Source organism: Lonchura striata, chromosome 21, assembly GCF_050655825.1.
Source record: "Lonchura striata isolate lonStrDom1 chromosome 21, ASM5065582v1, whole genome shotgun sequence".
In the NCBI taxonomy this organism is placed as follows: Eukaryota; Metazoa; Chordata; class Aves; order Passeriformes; family Estrildidae; genus Lonchura; species Lonchura striata.
The window spans coordinates 3,505,326-3,526,077 of record NC_140723.1 but is presented as its reverse complement, the minus strand read 5'-3'; the positions used below and the strand labels follow the sequence as shown (position 1 = coordinate 3,526,077).

Sequence of the window (20,752 nt, the reverse complement as noted above, 5' to 3'; positions counted from 1 at the left end):
CTCCCAGGGCTGTTCCAGGGGGTAAAAACAGACAAAAATCACTTGTATCCCAGAGCTTTTGTGGTGATCCAAAGGGCTTTAGGCTCTGCTGCTATTTCCAAAGGAAGATGAGGGCTAAAATGGCTCCCTGATGACCGGGTGCCAATTAGCCCCGGGGGAGGAAGAGCAGGGCAGCTCTCCTGGCAGAAGGGAGCGGGCACAGAAGCTGAACAGAACTTTATTGTATGAAGATGGGAACATTTTCTGATAGTAATTTGTCCAAGAGTCTTCTTAGCACTGAGGCACAGCTGCTTCCCATACCCAAAAGGTTCTTCTGCTGTAAGGAAAACACAGCCAACCTAAAAAAAAAAATTCTGATCAGCTTCTTGAGGTGTATCCTGGCAGTTCCACTGGGTCAGGACATTCAGAGGGAGATGCTGCTTGCTTTAAATAATTTCTTGTTTCTCCAGCTTGGTTTTAGTAATGTTTTGGGAACGAAACTGTGGAACACCATGAGCGTGGAGGCCTCTCCAGGGTGATTTATGGGCAGCACTCAGTGCCAAACCCATCTGCTGCATTTCACACTCTGGCCAAAAAAGTAGCAGAGCCTTCAAGTGCCCATTCCTGGTGCTGATATCAGCTCCAAAGCATCAGCCTGGCAAAGGCCACTGATGGTCCCAGCAGGAGAAGACCCCATGAAATGACATTGTCTTATGGTCTCCTCTGAGCCCTTTCCTTAGGAAGAATCCTGACTGACATCCAAGAACCCTGGCAAATCCACTGCAAACGCTCTGGGATGACACAGGATTGTTAGCAACACATGAAACAAACCCCAACAACACTTATTGTTGAAGATTTTTGAATTCAGAGAGCTGAGTGGCTTGAAATAGAACCCATTTTAAATTAATTATCAGGTTTGGGGATATATGGCCCAGGTTCAAGTAAGAGGGGACACAAAAAAGGAAGGCTGTGCCCTGGGGTGTACTTGGTGGACACATCTGCATGTTTCACTCCTGAAAACTAAGAGTGATATTCTTAAACCTTGATACCTGGAGTTACCCTGCAGCCTGCTTCTGGTGGTTGGGCCATGTTTGGACACCTCAGCACAGCACAAATCAAAGTTTCTGCTAGGAATGAAAACTCCTGAGAATCAGAAGTGAACTTCACTTCAAGGTGTTGAATGTCTGGAGAGGCTGGAAAGGATGTGGACTTTTATTCCATGTGTGACTGGCGCCACTTGCACCCATGCAACGACAACCACTGTGTTGCTCTCATTTCTGTCTTCTCCCAGAGCTTCTGCACCCTGCTTGAGGTGCTGCTCAAACAAGGACTGACTGCTACCACCACACAAGCATGGAAAGAAGGGAATCAGCATCAAAAACCTGCCAGAGGTGTGGTTCAGAGCAGCAAGTAATCCCCAAGACACACAGGTATCACACTCTTCTAGCACTAATTTTAGGAGGTTAGGAGAGGATGATTATCCCTCCTTACTTTCCCCATCAGCATGGATAACAACAACACAACAATCCAGGAACTTGTTTGCAGCTCTCCTCCTGTTGGCTTTAAAAGCCTGGAATTTACAGGCCCAAAAGCTACATATTCCCAAGGTTTGACCATGACCTGACACTTTCAGAACAGAGATAAACAAAAACAACCAAAACCAACCAACCAAAAACAAAACCAAAAAACCCAAAACCCCCCAAAACAAAAAAACAAATCCCAAACAAAAAAGCAGGTCCAAAGGCTACGTATTCCCAAGGTTTAACCATGACCTGACACTTTCATAATAGAATTTACAAAAAAAAACAAAAAAAAAACCAAAAAAAAAAAACACCCACAAACAAACAAACAAAAAACCCAACAAAATCTCTCCCCCACAAAAAAAAAGCCTTGACTTTACAGGCCTAAAGGCTGCGTATTCCGAAGGTTTAACCATGACCTAACACTTTGGATAATACCAAACAAAAAAAAGAAACAAAAACAAACCCAACCCCCTCCCAAAACAACCCCAAAAACCAACTAAACAAAATAAAAAGCCACTAGAAAAAAGAAAAGGAGAAAAAGAAACCCCACCAAAAAGCAGCCCAAGCAGGGCTGTGCCTTGCCCCATAATCACAGCTGTGCTCCTCACACAGGAAACCCCCCCAGAAGACCCCCCAAAAAGCTAAAACAACAAAACAAAAAAACCCACAAAAAACAATCAAACAAAATAAAAAAAACCCTAGAAACAAAAGAAAAGGACGAAAAGAAACCCCACCAAAAAGCAGCCCAAGCAGGGCCGTGCCTTGCCCCACGATCACAGCTATACCCCTCACACAGGAAACCCCCCAGAAAACCCCAAAAAAAACCCCCAAAAAACGATCAAACAAAATAAAAAAAGCACTAGGAAAAAAGAAAAGTAGGAAAAAAACCCCACCAAAAATCAGCCCAAGCCTTGCCCCATGATCACAGCTGTGCCCTCACACAGGAACCCCCCCAGAAGGCCATGGTGGGATGGGGAAGCCAAATCCTCCTAATCTTTGTTCTCAGCAGCTCTGGGCAGCCCTGCTCTCCTGCCCTTCAGAAGGTGTGAAATAAATGAGTTTGGGAGCTGGGCTGGCACTGAGGAAGAGAACGAGAGGAAATTCGAGGTTCAGAACCAGCAGCAGTTTGAGGAGATCAAAAAACCAAAGCAGCCTGAGGGAGATCTGCTCCCAAAGGTGCTGCTCACCGCGGAGAGCTGAGATGTGCGATCCCTTCAGAGCCACATTTACTGAAAACATGGCCCAGGGAAGGTGCTAAACGAGCTGAACGAGGCCTGTGGGCCTGCCCCAGAGTCCCACCATGGCCCTACGCCCTGCACGACAGCTGGTTTATCTTAAAATATCACCAAAAGTGAGGGCAAGAAACCTTCCCAGCACAAAGGAAGGGCTGAGCATCGCTGTGAGGGAATTTGGGGGTGTTGTCACCAAAAGTGAGGGCAAGAAGCTTTCGCAGAAAAAAAAACTGAGCATCACTGTGAAGGAAATTGGGGGTATTCTCACCAAAAGTGAGGGCAAGAAGCCTTCCCAGCACAAAGTGAGCATTGATGTGAGGGAATTTGGGGGTGTTCTCCCCAAAAGTGAGGGCAAGAAACCTTCCCAGCACAAAAGAAGGGCTGAGTGTTGCTGAGAGGGAATTTGGGGGTGCTCAATGTGTGCTCTCACTAAAAGTGAGGGCAATAAGCCTTTCCACCACAAACGGAGCATTCCTGTGAGGGAATTTGGGGGTATTCTCCCCAAAAGTGAGGGCAAGAAACCTTCCCAGCACCAAGGAAGGACTGAGTGTTGCTGTGAGGGAATTTGGGGGTGCTCGATGTGTGCTCTCACCAAAAGTGAGGGTAAAAAGCCTTCCTAGCACAAGGGAAGGGCTAGAGCATCACTGTGAGGGAATTTGGGGGTGCTCTGTGCATGCTCTCCCCAAAACTGAAGGCAAGAGGCCTACCCAGCACAAACTGAGCATTCCTGTGAGGGAATTTTGGGGTGTTCTCCCCAAAAGTGAGCATAAGAGGCCTTCCCAGCACAAGGCAAGGGCTGAACATTGCTGTGGGGAAATTTGGGGGTGCTCAGTGTGGGCAGGGCAGGAGGGGCACAACCCAAGGCTCAGAGCATCAACCACCATCTGCTCCCCTTGCCTTGGGCTGCTGGAAGGACAGCAAGGACCTGGGATGAGGGAGCTGTTCCAACAGTTAAAAATCCCTCTCTGCTGTGGGTTTTAAAACATCCAGGCTTATCCCAAACCTTTTGCCTTTGGATATTGGCTGAAGAGGGAGAGTGAGGCCAGAGAAGCAAATCTTCAGGGCACTTCCAGGAAAAATCTGCTCCCAGAAAATCTGCTCCCAGAAAATCTGCTTTAGGGCTGGTTTTCTGCCTGAGGGACATGAAGATTTTTGACATGACCTAAATCTTGAGCAAGAACTTCTTCAGTGTGTAACCATTACAGGCAGCTTGTCTTCAATGTGAGCATCACTGAAATCAGAACTGGGACACCAGGGTGGACATTTTGCCTCAAGTTTGCTTCTATGTGAGAAAAGAAGGTTTTAGAGTCAGTTCTCACCTAAAGATTTGAAAGACTTTTACAGAAGGGGAGTCCCCCCTGCACCAGTCCAACAGCTGCCTGTGGGTTTAGCAACAATCTCACTCACAGATATACAAAGAAAATGTGCAAAGTGTTCTGCCCTCAGATTTATGCTGTGAATGTGGTTATTTCCCCCCCAGCACAGTGAGTCACACTTGCAAAGAAATTCTAGGGTGCTCATTTTCCACCAAAATCTCTGAACCAATAATTTTCTTCTGGTTGGTAGATGAGACATCCATGAGAGGTTCACAGACCTTCAAGCCAAACCAAATTATGACAAGGAGGGACGGATTAAATGATTTCCCCCTTCAGCTCTGCCCCCTCTGCAGTTGGAAGCAAAGCAGTATCTTGTCTGACATCACCAAAAGAGCTGAAATCTCGGCCATAAGGAAGTACAAGGGTCAAACTGCACAGTCCCAAGTGCCGCCAGGGTGAACTTTACCCCGAGCCAATTCACCTACTTATGAAATGATCCATCCCAGGGAATTGATTCTGATGATAAATCTGCCCTTTGAATGTGCTGAGAAACAACATTTCAAAATCTCCAGCTCAGATCTGATCCCATCTCTGGGTCAAAAGACAGCTGAGCAGGGTGGTGAGATGGAGTCACGGGAGAGCCTCAGGGAGAGGGACCCCGAAGCCTCTGCTCAGGTTGTTTTACTGAGGCAATGCCAGCACATCTGGTTCTCTGACAGCAGGGCTCAAAACAAACCCCATCTGACACTCCAGATAGCTCACACTGCCCCAGCAGGGGCAGCTTTGAGTTAGGGAGGTGCTGATAACCTCCACTCAGAATTCCTTATCTTCCACAGACACCTGTGCCCAGCCTGAGGGACAGCACCCAGCAGCTCCCTGATCCACGTCCTGACCTGGCAGGAGGAGATCTCTGCTCCTTTTAAGCTGGGCTGTTTTGAGGCCAGATGGGAAGGACAAAAAAATATACCAGCATCTGCCTTTGGAGCTGATTTCTCACCTCTCAGAAAGCCAAACTTCCACCCAAAGGTGGAGCTGACAATGATAAATATTTTCTTTATATATCAGGACTCCTTAGGCAGGAAAAGGGAACCCTCCTCCTTTCTGGGGCACTCTGATCTTTAAGGTCTCTTCCAACCCAGGAATTATTTTGTCAGTCAACTCTCAGTTACAATAAATGTGAGGATGGTTTGGACTCTTAAACCCAAATACTCTTGGGAAAAAAATCAGACTTGAGGTATTTAGAAGGTTCACCTGATAATGATCTCAAAGACTTCCTCATTAACAGATGGAAAAACTTTTTTTTTTTGGTGACAGATTTCTTCATATTTTGAAATTTAAAATCCTCCGTTAGAGAACACAAGACTTAAAACCCTCTCAACCCCCCTAAAAAGCATTGATTTAATGCTAAGCAGAAATTATCACATTTTTAAGCAGTGCTTCAGCATCCAAAATAAACAAACGTGGTGAAGACATTATTGTCTCCATTTCCTTCACAGAAACTCACACAAAAGTTTAAGCAACTGGCCAAGCTTTGAAGTGCTGCTGAAACAGTTTCTTGTTCTGCAGCTCTAATCCTGCAGCTTTGAAACCAATCCATGGTATAAATGATTCCTGCCTGTATCTAGCAGACCTGGGAGTTCTCTGAGGATGAACATAAATTCAATTATATTAAATTAAATGGGAACACACATAAGCCACATAACATTTTAATTGGGGGTGACTCTTCACTTTTTTTTGGAAGAACTGTGAAATAGCTGAGTCCACAAAGATATGACACATCTGCTTTCCCCCTGGAGCTGCCTGCTTTTATTAATTACCTTGCAGAGATGTATTTATATTGATGTCGTCAGTGTGTGAACAAAACCTCATGGACAAAAAATGGTTTAATAAAGGGAGGGAAACGTGGTTTACGGGTGTTGAGAAAATCTGGTGTTTAGAGTCAGTAAAAGTTTCATAAGTGATTAGATAAAAAACAAATCCTAGGGAAATATTTGCACCAAATATGCCTTAGACATTTTCATGCTGGAGAATTTCTTAAAAATGTTCCTGACTCAAAAATCCATTGGTGGCACCTGGGGCTGAGTTCAGACCACTCCAGCTCTCTCATTCACTTTTCCTCTGCCCTGATTACCGAATCTGCCTCTGCTGCCCCAAAGCGCTCACTCCCTGCACCCCTGTGCCAGTGTTAACTTCCCAAAATTAGGCAGAGGCAGGACCCAGCTGTGCCCTGTCCCGCTCTGCCTCATGATGCCCAGCACCAGCACAGTCCCTGCTGGACTGGGGAAGCAGTGAAATGGAGCAGAGGCTCTGCCAGAGCTTTTCCCTGCCTGTTTCAGAGCCAAAAGAAGAGCCTGCCTGTCAATGACACAGAAAAGTTGGCGAAGCTCTTTGCAGGGGAACAAACACCACAGCTGGCAACACCTGGCTGTGCCAGCCCGGGCCTCGCTCCGTGGCCAAGAGCAGACACTGAACGAGGGAAGAGACGCTGAAGGGAAGAGTTTCACCCTGTCCCCGTCCCAGGGAGGCAGAGAACAGGGCAGGAACACCCGGAGCACCGGGAGGGCCCCCGAGCTCCCCTGCCCCCGGCACAACGCGCTCTTTGTGGCGGACGATGCTCCTGCGAGAGACGCTGCCTCAGCCCAAAGCCCGGCCAGAGATGGGGATCTCACACGCTAATAAATAAAAATAAATAGCTGACCTCAAGTAAAAGATCCTTCGTTTGACACTCCTGATCATTTTTTATACTTCAAGCTCAGTTTTTACTGGACAGGATCCAGCCATCCTATGGAAATGGAACAGTCTTTTTCTTTAGGTGAACAAAAGTCCTTTTCTAGTCCTTAGGGCCGGCGAGTTTATCCAAATATTCTCAGTTTACTACTACCCCTTTTGGAGCCGATACACTCAATACAAGCACACTTTGTATCTGCGGGGCAGCGCCAGGACAGGGCTGAGCCCGGCGCGGGGCCGGAGCCACCCGGCGGGGAGGGACCACGGAGCCCCTGCCCTCCTCATCCTCCCCCTGCCCTCCTCATCCTCCCCCTGCCCTCCTCATCCTCCCCCTGCCCTCCTCATCCTCCCCCTGCCCTCCTCATCCTCCCCCTGCCCTCCTCATCCTCCCCCTGCCCTCCTCATCCTCCCCCTGCCCTCCTCATCCTCCCCTGCCCTCCTCATCCTCCCCCTGCCCTCCTCATCCTCCCCCTGCCCTCCTCATCCTCCCCTGCCCTCCTCATCCTCCCCCTGCCCTCCTCATCCTCCCCCTGCTCTCCTCATCCTCCCCCTGCTCTCCTCATCCTCCCCCGTTTTCCTCCTCATCCTCCCCCGTTTTCCTCCTCATCCTCCCCCGTTCTCCTCCTTCTCTCCCTTACTCTCTCCATCCACCCCCTGCCCTCCTCATCCTCTCTCCTATCCTCTTCATCCTCCCCCCGGCATCTCTGCCCACATCTGACGGCGCCGCAGAACAGAAACCTCGGAGCAGCGCCGCGCCTCCTCCCCTCCTGCCATCTCCCCGGGAAGAATGTTTGGAAATGCTAAACGCTCTTTTCCATGTTTCTACATCAGTTCTTATTTCTCCTCCAGCCCGTGAGCGGCTGCCAAGTGCATGAAGTAATGAGAAAGCTTCGGGAGCGGGGCTGACTTCACTCCAGCGCCGCTGCAGAAACACACCCAACGTGTCCCGGGCTGTCAGCACGGCGCTGCACGGGACCTCAGTAGCCAATTTGGACTTTTTGGCGTTCCTGAGTGTCACCGTCCCCCTGCCCTGCCCTTCTCTGTCACCCCTTCCCCGCATCCTGCCCTGCCCTTCTCTGTCACCCCTGCCCTGCATCCTTCGCTTCCCTGTCGCACCTTGCCGGGTGCTGCCCCGTGCACTGGGAATGTCCCAGCAGAGCACTCTTTGCCCCCAGACGTGGCCTGGGGCTGGTGACAACGACTCAGCAGCCCCGGAGGCTGCCAGGGATGTGAAGAGGAGGAAAAGGCAGGACGCGAAGGCTCACCTGAAGCTCGGTGGCTGTGCAGGGACGCGGCTCCGGTGCCCTGCACAAAAAGGCTGCGCTGGGGGAGGTCTGTCATAACCTGCCCCCCGTACAGGGAAGTGCTTCCCTGGCAGGATTTAAACTCCTCTGTGGAATTACGTCCTGTCTGGGGACACAAAGGGACCGGAGCCCTCAGGAGAGGGAGGCACTTTCACATGAAAATGTTGGGAGGGCTGATGGGGCAGCGCTCCCCAGGAAAGAGGAAGAAACTGGAGACAGAGAAGGGAATGAGGGTCTGGAAAGTGGGATAACTGGAGCTGTAACACCTTGGGGAGACTGAGGCATGGGGTGTAAAGACACTCAGTTCAAACACTGAGACATTAACAGGCAAGAGTGATGGGCACGAGGGACAACGACCAACAGAGGTCACAGGGCTTCTGTCTGTAAACATTGGTCAGACAAACACCCAGACAAATATCTGGAGGTCCTGCACTGGTCAGAGTGGGATGTGAACTGGAGATGGAAGGGTTTGTGTGCAGCCGCGAGCAGATGGATAACACCGAGTTGTTACCTAGTGGCCTCTGGAAATAGCTGCAAACTGCTCTCAGCACTTACTCTGCAAGTGCTGCTATTTGAGGGGGGAAATGTTCAATGGAAATTCCTTGTCTTACTGAATCACCAGAAGAATCCACCACAAAACATCCAATCCCTTCAGCACATGCTGCCCAGGGATACATTTTAAAAATAATATATTAGGAAGGGTGATTTTATTAGTACAAGCCTTGCCCACACAGTGACACCAAAATTTCAGCAGATAAGGGTCCATAAATCTCTTTACCTTATTAGAACGACTGCTAGTTGAAGAAAATGAGCCCAGCTTATCCCTGGAGCCTTTTGGACAAGGGTTTTGCAATAATAACACAAGAGAACACAAGAGAACGGGGCTGAGCCCTGTGCTGTAATTTCCATGGGGCCGAGTGCCACAGGTGCACTAATATAGGCATTAGTGAATGATTAGGCCCCATAAAATATATGAATGCTGTTTCTTTAAGAAGCCATAAAATTTTATTGAGGAAAAAATCCATGTGCAAGGCTTTTGGTTCGTTTCATGCGGTCATTCAGAATTTCACTCATTTCTGACAGGACTATGATAATTAAAACTGGGTCTGGTTTCTATAAAGTCCATCTGGCCTTCCGTGATGGGGACTTTTGGAAGGATGTAATTGCCTGGGCAGCAAATAACTATTTTGCCATCCACAGTAGTTTAATTTTGTCCCTGCAGCAGGGGAGCCAAGTCAGAGGGGCAAAAGATCATTAAGGTCTGTGGGGGAAGAGGGGCTCCCAGAGCCGGGGCTGGCCCGGATTTGTTGAAACGCTTGACACCAATGGGCCCCATTAATGCATGGGTTAGATACAATCTGTGGAAAAGGGTCTATTATAAAGGGATTATTTGGAAGTGTTCTGTAGTTGGGGGTGGGTGTGATTGAAGGACTTAAAACTGTTACATTAACCCTTAGGGCACTCCAGGCAGTAACAAACCTGGCATTAAAGCGCTGGTGTTTGTCACAATTTCTCCACTTCCCTCCTTCCCTGCCACAAGGTCAAAGAGATTAAAAACATCCATAATGCACTCTTCGGAGCTACAAAGATGAAGCTTGTTTTCTGTCCACTTTATGGCTGCTGCAGCTCCCCCCTCCCTGCCTCCCCTGCTCCCACCCCAAACCCAATCGTTAAACAACAAAACAAATGGCAAAGGACAGAGAGCGGCGATTATTTTATATATACACAGAATATAGGCATGTATTTACTTACACATCAAAAGAAAGCCAGCACAGATGGAGTGGTGACAGGAGAAGCTCTAGAGCTCTGCTTTAAACACCCAAAATATGCCTGTTCATATTTTGCTTGACTAGAAAACAGAGCTGGAAATTTCAGGCTCGTGAGTCAATACCTTTCCTGGGAAGCTGCCTTGTTCTGCCACGTTCCTTTGGATGTCACAGCTCAACAAAGCTACTCAGGGACTCGATAGACTCTCAAATACTTTCCAGAAACCCAGCTTCATTTGCATTTTAAACATTTTAGGCATTTTGTGTTGTTTTTTTTTTCCTGTCTTGTCTGAAGTGCATGTGCGACTCCTCTCGGAGACCAAAATCCAAACTGGGACATTGTGGGGCTGAAGCTCATGAAGGGATCAAAAATCTGCACCACCAAGGGCAGCCACTTTAACCAGCACCCAGAATTGCTCAGGTCTGCAGTTTTCACATTTATGCACATCCTTTAATTACCCCCCATGTTCTACACAGAGGGATTTCAGCCTTCTATGCAGCAAGTCCAACAGCAAATCCAACCAAAATATGTTTCTGTTTTGGCCTGAGGATGAGGCACTTCTTTGTCAATCATTTAAAAAGAAGAGGAGAGCCTGAATCAGCTGAATATGGACATTCTGAGTGTTTTGAAAATGAATTTGTGGGATAAGAGATGGAAAGCGTCACAAAAAATAACGGAAAGATCAATGCATGAGGAAATGAAATATACCTCAAGGTGGAAAACTATGAGGGGTTGGAATCCAGGAGCACTTGAACATCAAGATTCTCATGTTCTCTTCCTGGACATGGTGAGGGATGAAGGAGGAAAGGCCAGAGGAGGACACGAGCTCCAGGCACTGAGCAGACCCAGTCCAGGAGAACCCAGAGCTCCATCCTCTCCCTCTGGCTGCAGCTTGTCATGGTGACAAATTATTTACACAACTGTGTGCCCCAGTAACCCCAAAGCCTGCGACCACCAGCCATTCCCAGGGCAATTTTTTCTGAAGTATGTGACTTCTGTTTTGCTTTCTTTTCCAGAGGTTCATCCATTTCATCCGATCTTGTGTGATCACCAAATCAATCACCTGATGCATGGGCTGTTTGCAAGGATATTGAGAATGTGGGAAAAGCCCCAAGGGCCAGAGCATGTTCCATTTCCCTGAAGTTTGTGCCACATTTTGCTGCAGGAATGCTTGTGACTGGCTTTCCTTCTCTGGGCAGCTCTGGGAACTCTGAGGGAAAACACGTGCATAGGAAGTGTTCCCCAGACCCCACTGGAAACAACAACAGAGATATGGCAGTACAGAGCACACCTTGGAGAGAATTATTGAAATTGTGACTCTTCCAATACAGTAGAAATCTCTCTTTGCTTTGGCATGTCCAGCTCTGCTCACCACAGCAATCGGCACAGTCAGAAATAAATGATAGCTAAAAACCCCTGCTTGGAAAAGCAGAAAGGATTATTAAACCCCATAAATTAGGGGAAAAAGGTGTTTAAAACCTTTGTATGAGCCCGACCCACAGAGGTTTATCTAGACCAAGTAGTCATGAAAGCAAAGCTCCTAATTAACAAACTCTTAGAGTTGTTAATTCTGGTTGGATTCTTCATCTGCTGCTGCAGTGCTGGGACCTGTTTGATGTGGCAAAGCTGCCCCAGCAGCCCTGAGCCTGCAGGCACGGCACCAAAGGCAGGAACCAGCTGCCTCCCTTGAGCAAAACACTGAAATGAAAGCCCCAGAACCACTCTGACCTCTGACCAAGCTGTGTTTGGGTATTTGGCAGGAAGACAACGTCTCTGAGGTGATGATTCCTTGTAGGATACACAGCCAGGAAGAACCTTCTGCAAGGTGAGCTGCCCACAAATCAACCCCTACTCAAACTTGGTCAACAGCACCAGCAAAAGGACAGAAATTCTGAACGGATATTGGCGCTGACACTGCAACACAGGAAAGTTTAAATGGGTTAAAACCCAGCTGCTGTATTTTCATCCTGTCCCCGAGGTGCTGGTGCTTACCTGGGGAGCCCTGTCTGGCACTCACCACTCTGGGTGTCAAGAAAATCTCTTTATTCATGGTTTTATCAGCATAAACCAAAGATAAGTGGAATTCCAGCCCGGCTGTGCAACCACCCCTCATTCCCATCCTTTTTACTCCCTGTCCTGTGCCATCCAGCCCATCTGCACTGAGCCTACCAGGCTTGTGATTTTCATCATCTTCACCTTCAAACTAAATATATATGAATGAATCCACCTCTAAAAGTTGTTAGAATCCTCTTTATGCAGTTACTTAGAGCATAAACAGAGTTATTTATCCATTAAAAAAAATCCTTCTGCTGCGAGTTTGCAGACAACTTCCCCATTGATTTTATTTTCCTACTTTTAATTGAAATCATAACTAGCAACAGGGCTGCATTTTGTTGGTAATCAAATTAAAAATATTGTGTTCTGAAGATCCTACAGATTCATGAAACCTGCATCTTTTCTAAATCAAGGAGAGTGAAATTCTGCCAGGCAAAGTAGGCGGAAGAGTGCCAAAAACCCTGAAAAGGTCTCTCAGAAGAGAAAAAAAAATAAGAACCAGAATAAAAGAAGCTGTGAAAGTTTATGAGGATAAACACTGATGACAGGTGGAGTAGAAGCTGAAATCTGAACTCCAAAGTAACTGCAAATAAAGATTTGTTACAGATGGTTTTAATATGACCTAACACTGGGATGCCAGCTACAGCATCACTTTTTCCTGTAGGCTGGACAAAACTAATAATGGAGTTGTGGAAACAGGGCTGCAGCAGCACAGACAGCACAGAGGGCACACAGCCTGCAGGACATCCCCTGTCCCCTGGGGAGGGCGAGAGACACTCAGGAAAGAGGTGAGAAAGGGACACAGAGCTGGAAACAGGAGCACGTCCTTTAGAGAGGGGAAATCACAGAATCCCAGGATCACTTAGGCTGGAAAAGCCCTCCAAGGTCATCGAGTCCAAGCTGTGCCCGATGCCCACCTCGTCACCTGCCCAGGGCACTGAGAGCCACCTCCAGGGATGGGACACCAGCACCTCCCTGGGCAGCCCCTGCCAAGGCCTGACCATGGGGAAATTCCTGCTGGTGTCCACCCTGAGCCTCCCCTGACCCAGCCTGAGGCTGTTCCCTCCCCTCCTGTCCCTGTTCCTTGGAGCAGAGCCTGACCTGGGGCTGTCCCCTCCTCTCAGGGACTTGTGCAGAGCCACAGGGTCCCTCTGACCCTCCTTTTCTCCAGGCTGAGCCCCTTTTCTCTCCCTCAGCTGCTCCTGGGGCTCCAGCCCCTTCTCAGCTCTGCTCCATTCTCTAGACACGCTCCAGCCCCTCTTGTCTTGAGGGGCCAGCACCAGCCAGAGCTCCTGAGGTGCCTCACAAGCACCAGGGGGGACAATCCCTGCCCTGGCCCTGCTGGACCCTCAGCTTCTGGCACCAGCTGCCCGTGCTCACTCCCATCCCAGAGCCCTGAGCTGCTGGGACTGAGCTGGCACTTGGAGCAGCTCCTTGGATGCTGCTGAGAGAGCTGGGACAGCACAGCCTGCCCAGCTCCTCCTGAGCCCCAAATCTTGATGGTGCTGCTGGGACAGCACAGCCTGCCCAGCTCCTCCTGAACCCCAAATCTTGATGGTGCTGCTAAGACACTGCAAAGAGCTGCCCCTCTCCCTCCTCCAGTGCTCAGCAGCATTACTCTCCTGGGTTGTAAAATACGTGTGTATTCTGTTGCCATCTGTCAGAGGTGGGGCAGTTCTGTTCATTGGGCAGTTTTTCTTTATCTCTTCCACATTCCATCCTCCCTCCAGGAGATCTCTTCTGTTCATGGGCCATTAATTATTAATTATCTTCTGTTCATGGCCAATGAGTGTCCCTGCATGGCTGAGAAAATTCCATCCTCCCATGGGGAGATGCTCTGCCCAGGGGAGGAGCCAAGCATTCCTACCTGGATACAATCTGACCTGGGAATAGCACAACAGCCTCTGCCCCCTGCATTCCCAGAGGAGCAGCTTCCTTCCCCCTGCATTCCCAGAGGAGCAGCTTTCTTCCCACTGCATTCCCAGAGGAGCAGCTTTCTTCCCCTGCATTCCCAGAGGAGCAGCTTTCTTCCCCCTGCATTCCCAGAGGAGCAGCTTCCTTCCCCCTGCATTCCCAGAGGAGCCCAGGCCCATCTCCCCCAGCCCTGGAGCTCCAGAGGAAAACTCCCCCCTTGTGCAGATCCTGCTCCAGCAGAAGCACAGCTGGCACTGCAGGAGGGCTGAGCCACCTGGGATGGGACTGCTGCCACCTCCCTGACACACAAGGGGACAGGGCATGTTCTGAGTCTGTTTTGTGTTTCTGCATTTTTTATTTTAATTTTCTTCCCTAATAAAGAACTGTTATTCCAGCTCCCATATCTTTGCCTGAGAGCCTCTTAATTGAAAAATTATAACAATTCAGAGGGAGGGGGTTTACATTTTTTCATTTCAAGTAAGGCTCCTGCCTTCCTTAGCAGACACCTGTCTGTTCAAACCAAGACAATTACTCAGAGATGAGGGGAAACAAGCTTCTCATTTCCCCCATACATCCATTATTTTGGCAGCTGAGCCCTCTCAGATAAGAAAACAAAACTGGATCTTCTTTGGGAGAGCTGTGAAGTTCTTGTGTCTGAGCACTGACCTCCACCCCCGTTTCTGGAACCCCTGCATCATTCCAAGAGCAAAATCCAGCTGGAGCACGTGTGGTTGCTACATCTCTGTCTAGACTTCAAGCATGTAACACACTTGGCAGGTTGGAGCATTCTTGCTGAGATCAATGGCCACTAACCTGCTGCACCACAATTCCAGGAGGATTTGGGGTTTGTTTTTTTTTTTTTTCATTGCATGGGAAATCTGAAATGTGAGTCAGGGTAGGAATTGCTGCACTGCTGCTAGAACTTCCAGTGTCAGCTCCTTAATTAAATTGTCATTGTTGCTCCAGTCAGATTCAAGAATGCAAAATATATGAAAGAAAGAAATAAAACCTTAGCAAGATTTTCAGAAGTGCCAAATGCCCTGATATCTTCAGCCATGTTTATCAGACAGAACTTAATGGGGAAAAAAATGAAGTTTAAACCATTACTACCCCAAAATAAGTGTATGGAACCATTAATGTCCTATTAGCCACTCAAACCAATTAACACAGCTAATGACAGGCCCAAAATGCAAGGGATTTATTCACTTTGCATTATTATTATTGCATTCTTATTCTTATTCTTCTTCTTATTCTTCTTCTTCTTATTATTATTCACTACAGAGTGTGCAGATTTTCTGTTTTACTTTTCCTGGGTTTCTATGTTCTTCTGATGGGGCAGGATGAGTGCAGACAACATGAAGAGTGCATGAGAAAAAAGTGAAAACTTGGTTTGGAGAAGCTGAAGCACTGAGACAGGACAAAGAACTGTTCCCCGTCATCGTTTCCTCTCAGGATTCTTGCTCAGAATGCCCCAGGATGGATATTTAGGCAAGTTGGCTTGGGAAAAATCCATGTGTGGGGAGAGGAGCCACAAGCAACGGGTGTGTGGCTGCCTTGTCCCACTCCTGCTGCCACTCAGGGCACACATGGAGCCCTGGCCTGGCTGCAAGAACCAGCAGCTCCTCCCATTAGCCAGTAAAACATCCCACGTTTACCTAAGAACAGGGTAATTGGGAGCTGGAGAGCTTTCCCCATAAATTCCTGGGGCACATGTGAGGGTGCCAGGCCCGTTCCCATGTGGAGCACGGGCTGGCAGAGACATCCAGTGGGCTTGGTGGGATGCCATAGCTCATAACAGCCAGTGCAGCCATCAATAAACCCAACATCAGCAATCATAAAGTTTTACCACTCACCTTATGTAACTTTTATTTTACACTCGATTAACTTTTACTGCCAGCTCCAAAGAATAAAGGCATTCTTACAGGGGAGAATTAGAAACAGCTTTTTGGGTTAAAAAAAAAAAAAAAAAAAAAAAAAGGTGTATTCGAATATGAGGGGCTGCATTCCCAGGCAGCTTAGGAATATCAGGGGCAAATATGGTGTAAAACATGCATGTCTAATTCCCAGCTAATGGAGAGACAGCCTTACCTTCCTCCAGCCTTGGGCAGTAACCCCATGCCTTCCCAGCACGCTGTGCCCTGCACTTCCCAGGATCACATTCAAGGGAGACACCAGCGAGAGCTCCCCGGGCTGTCTGTGCAGTAACTCAGGGTAACAGCAGCTGATTTAGCAATTCCTGTCTGCTAACGGCAGCCAGGGAAGACCCAAAAGTTAATTCAGATTACCAAGGTGGGAGAACTGAGCTACATACACACACACAGAGCTATTTCCCAGGAATTTGGGGTAGCAAATGCAGGAGGAAGCCACGCCTTTCTCAATTTCCTTTAACTCATTATGCCCATTTTCTGGCACCAGCAGCCCTTGCTGAATACACCATTGTTTGTTCAAGTGGACAGTGCCTGGGCCATCATGCCTGAGAAGTCAGGGGACTGTCTAATGTCTGCTTTTAATATGGGCCAAGTCCTTTCCCCCCCCCCCCCCGTTTAGTATAATTTTATACTGGGTGGACACATTTAGGGCCTGAATGGTTTGACAGTAATGATTAATACCCTGCATTAGGAGATTCCAGTGAAAGTATTCAGGAGCACGCTGTGCAGTTTGGTTCTCATCAGATGGTCAGGTCTACAGGCCTATTAAAAACAGCAGGAGAGCTGCAGACTTAATCACAGAGGCTGGGCCCGTGGAGGGAGCAAGAGTGAGACACAAAAAAAGGGAAAGAATTAATAGAAGGACAGAGGAGAGGTGCAGGAGAGCTCAGATTAACTCATGCTCACACCAGCCACAAAAACAGGTGAGGGTTTCTTTAAAAGCTCTGTCCAAAAATGTTTCACATGTCAAAATCTCTTTTCAAAACCAAAGCAGGTAAGGGTGGAAGACTTCACGAGGCAGAAACAGAGTGGAAGGTGAGAATTACTTATTGTTTAATGGCAAAAAATTCTAGCAAGACAAAATAAGACCCAAAGCAGAACAGGTAACACTGGTGCTCCACACGGCAGCAGGCCCTGGAAAAATGCATCAAAGATGTTTTAAGAGTGAAATCAGAGCAAACAAAGAGAAAGGCATCACAAAAACAAATCACTCAGAGAAAGGCATCACAAAAACAAACCACTCAGAGAAAGGCATCACAAGTCTTTGCTGCTGTTTTGGGCCTGGTTATAAGTTCATGGAGCCAGAAACCAGAAACCTCAAGCAAACACGGGACCAAACAAGGTCCCTGGTGAATCAGGAGTGGGGAGAGCTCCAGGCTCAGAGGGCTGAGCTCTCCTGGCCCTGCACTGCAGGACAGCCCCTGTCCCATGTGGACAAAAACCTGCAGGTGACATCTCCATCAAGGTGTTGTCACCTGAGTAATGAGATATTGGCATCCTCCACGTGAATGAACAGGGCAGGGGACACTGAGGGACACCCCTGGGGCTGAAGAACCCCCAAAAATGTGCTCAGAAAACTCAGTGGGTTTTTCTCTCTCAGAAGAAAAGCACAGAGGAAACCCAGAGACACTGAGGTGAGCAGCTCACCTGGGGGAAATGCTCTGTGTGGAGGGAGAGGCTGCTACAGCTGGGCCTGGCTTAACTCAGACCTGGTGTGGCCCAGATTATGTTCTAAGATGGGGATTTGCCTAAATGATGTTCTAAGATGTGGCTTTGCCCAAATGCTGTTCTCCAGAGGGTGAGGAAGCACTGGGGTTGGCCAACAACACTTCAGGTGGTGCTGGAGCCCATCTGAGCTCCGGTTCCACTTGCAATTTTTCCCTCTCACCCTTTCCTGCAGTGTTCAGAGGTTTCAGACATTAACAATCCTCAAAACATTCCCTTAAACCACCACTTTCCCAGCTCTGAGCAGGGAGTTACAGAACTTACTCTCCACCACAGGAAAAACACCAACCCAACCCCAGGCAGATGGTAAATCCACCTCACTGGAACTTCAGCAAGGTATTTATTTATTTATTCCCTCCCCCAGCAAACAGCCCCACAGAGCACTAAGCAGCAGATTACGTGCCTGTCTCATGAGAAATATAAAGCTCCCAATAAAAAAAAAGCCACCAGAACTAACCAAAATCCTAGGACATTCCATCCAGTCTAATCCCACCCATGCCATTGGTCTCTAATTTCCAGGGATTTTCACAAATCATTATTTGTTTGTGAGAGGATTGCACAATGTTGCATTAAATGCTGGGAAAGGCAAGTTGTGCTCTTGTTTCCTGATGGCCAAGCCCAGCCTTTCTGCCACCATCACCTGCTTGTGGCACAGAAAAAAAAGTTGGAGTTTTCAAAGAAAAGTTGGATTTTTTCAAAAATCCAGATTTTCCAAAAAGAGTTGGATTTTTCACTAAAGGATCACTGCCAGGGTCACATAAATGTGTTATAGATTGTGCCACAAATCCATATAAAAATCCCCCAAAAGTGCTGTCAGAAAATTGGATAAAGGAACTTCACGGTGTGTTGATCAACTGAGAAAGATTCTTTTTAGGAAGGCTGCAGCCTCCCAACCTGCAAACCCAGCTTTTTGTTATTGAAAAGAAGCAAAAAGTTGGAAATGTGGTGATTTCAGCTGTTTAAAGCATTTGGTGGAAGTTCAGTTCTAACGCCCTAGCCTTGGGGGGATTTCTGGTGCCTCATGGGGACCACGGGGCTGCTCCTGAGGTTGCAGTGGTTTCGTGGGTAACCCAGGGCTGCTCGGGCAGGGCTGTCACCTTTCAACAGGCCTGAATTTATATTAAAGCCCAAAATCATCATTAAAACCTCAACAACACACAAGCGGCCTATAACAAAGCCCCTGAGGTGTTCAAAGTCTGTAAATCCCCCTTTTTTTTGAACGTCTGAATAACAACAAACCCAAAACAATAATTAATTCTTCTCCAATGCACAGACCCTGTTCAGTAACAAGCGCTAAAAATACATCTGAACCTTTGAAACAAAAGAGGAGGCACGGAGCACTTTGAAAGTTTGCTCCAATGATTAAATAAATTAGACCTGAGCTGCTAAGAAGGGAAGGACAGAAAGTTCACTACCAGCATGACAAGACATTGCCAGCTCTTGACTTGTTTACCAAGAGAAAAAAGCAAAACCCAGCATATTTCAACAGATTTCCAAATTCTGGGCATTTTTTATATTGAAGTGACAATATGATTTTTGGCTCTGTGAGATCTCACTTGATTTTTGACATGATGCCCATGCACAGGGCTCTGGCAGTGCCACACCACCACTGGTGAGGAGGGAAGGGGCTCAGCCACGCAGAAAAGTGAGGGAAAGAGACAATCCCAGCAGAGCTCTCATTCCCAGCTGTCCTAAAAATCTGCTTTTCCCTGCTCCTCTTTGAGCCCTCCAGGGCCTCTCCTGGGGATGCTGCTCCCACACCATTACTGGGATGCACTGGGACCCCTGGACCAGCCCTTCCCATCCCCACAGGGCTGCAGGGAAACTCCATCTCCTCCCCACTAAAAATACTGCTCTGGAAACCCAAGGCTTTTTTTTGTGACACATGAGGAATGTTCCCTTCATATTTAGAAGCATCAGTGCCAAATGTCATTGGCTGAGGACAACAACTGTTCCCAAATCTGTGTCGTGGCAACAAGGATTTCACTTTTCTGCTGGAGGACATTTAGTCTGAGCTTCCCACTCTCCACAACCTGCACACGAATCTCCTGAAGCCCCACTTTTCCATCCTGGCCCAAGAACTATCATTCAGTATAAGAATTCTCTTCTTAGACACCAAAATAATGCAAGGCTCCCTGTTGACAGTGCTTCACCAAGCCCATGAGGAGATTTCCTGAATCCCACTGCCTTCCCATAGCTTGGATCAGCTCAAGGAGCTGCAGAAGGAATGAGTGTTCCCCTTCTGGAAGCATCATTTTTTTTCCTTTTCCCCTTTGACTGGGCCCTTGCCCGTGATGGACAGCGAGAGAACACGGGGACAGGACTTCTGAGCGCCCCACTGCTATCTGCACATTATTTGGATTTGCAGGTTATCAGTGGGGCAGCAACTTCGGCTATGACCTCATTAACTAATGTGGCCACATCAGCACCTCTCCAGGGCCTTTATCACTCATCATGTGTCATACAGCAGCCTGCTGACACCTCCCGGGAATGCCTCTTGTATCTTATCTCCCGCAGGGAGAGGACCCTCGCTGGGAGACACAGAGCACGTCTAGGAATGCGCCGAGGAGACACGGCCGCCAGCGGCAGCTGACAGGGGATGATTTCTCAAACAAACACCGAGGGGGAAATTAATGGGCTTTGGTTCACCACTGACAATGCCGAGCAGAAATACATTAACTCCCAGCTGCTATAATTTAAGAATTATGAGTGTAATTTCAGCCCAAAGCTACTGGGACGCTTCCATCAGCATCCAGCGCGCAGCTGCTCCGAGCTCCCATCATCACCGGCACACGAGTGAGGCCCAGGATCTTTCATTTCCAGCTTTGTTCCTGGTGGCTGGGAGCTGGAATTCCCTTCCCACATCTGAAAACCACAACAGCGTTTTCTCTTAATTTCTTCCCGTAAAGATCCTTCCTTGGTGTCTCCCAGATTGGGATAGCGGGAGGAGAAGCAGCTGGATGGATACAGCAGCTGGATCAGAACAGCACCCAGCTTGGGAGGCAGAGATTGGGGTGATGCCAGGACACCTCACCCTGTTTTACCTTGTTAAAGGTGGTTTATTAAAGGTGTGTTTTGACAGGAAAATGCCACCTCTCCCTGGCACAAGCTGTGTGCTCCTCCTGATGCCCAAGGAGTACTGGGCACAGCAAGGAGGGAATGGTTTCACATCCTCAGCAAAAACCTTCGGGAGGATCCCAGGGAACCATCTCCACACTGCTCTGTTGTTACACCATAATGCAGCGGGCGTGGATAGTTTAAAGTATGCAAAACCCCCCTTTA

The 20,752-nt window shown here is 48.1% G+C and overlaps 1 protein-coding gene across 7 annotated transcripts in view; it reads right to left on the bottom strand.

Moving 5' to 3' along the window:
- The window catches only part of PRDM16 (PR/SET domain 16), a 301,216-nt gene that overhangs the window by 56,485 nt on the left and 223,979 nt on the right, over positions 1–20,752 (bottom strand). Inside the window, exon 1 of one of the 7 annotated variants that reach the window (XM_085558820.1) lies at positions 7,516–7,682. The exons of the other annotated variants lie outside the window; for them this stretch is intronic. Coding sequence (XP_085414946.1) covers positions 7,516–7,551 — 36 coding nt within the window. The 5' untranslated portion in view covers positions 7,552–7,682. Of the gene's footprint in view, positions 1–7,515; positions 7,683–20,752 lie in introns of those variants that run through there. 7 annotated transcript variants of the gene reach the window in all.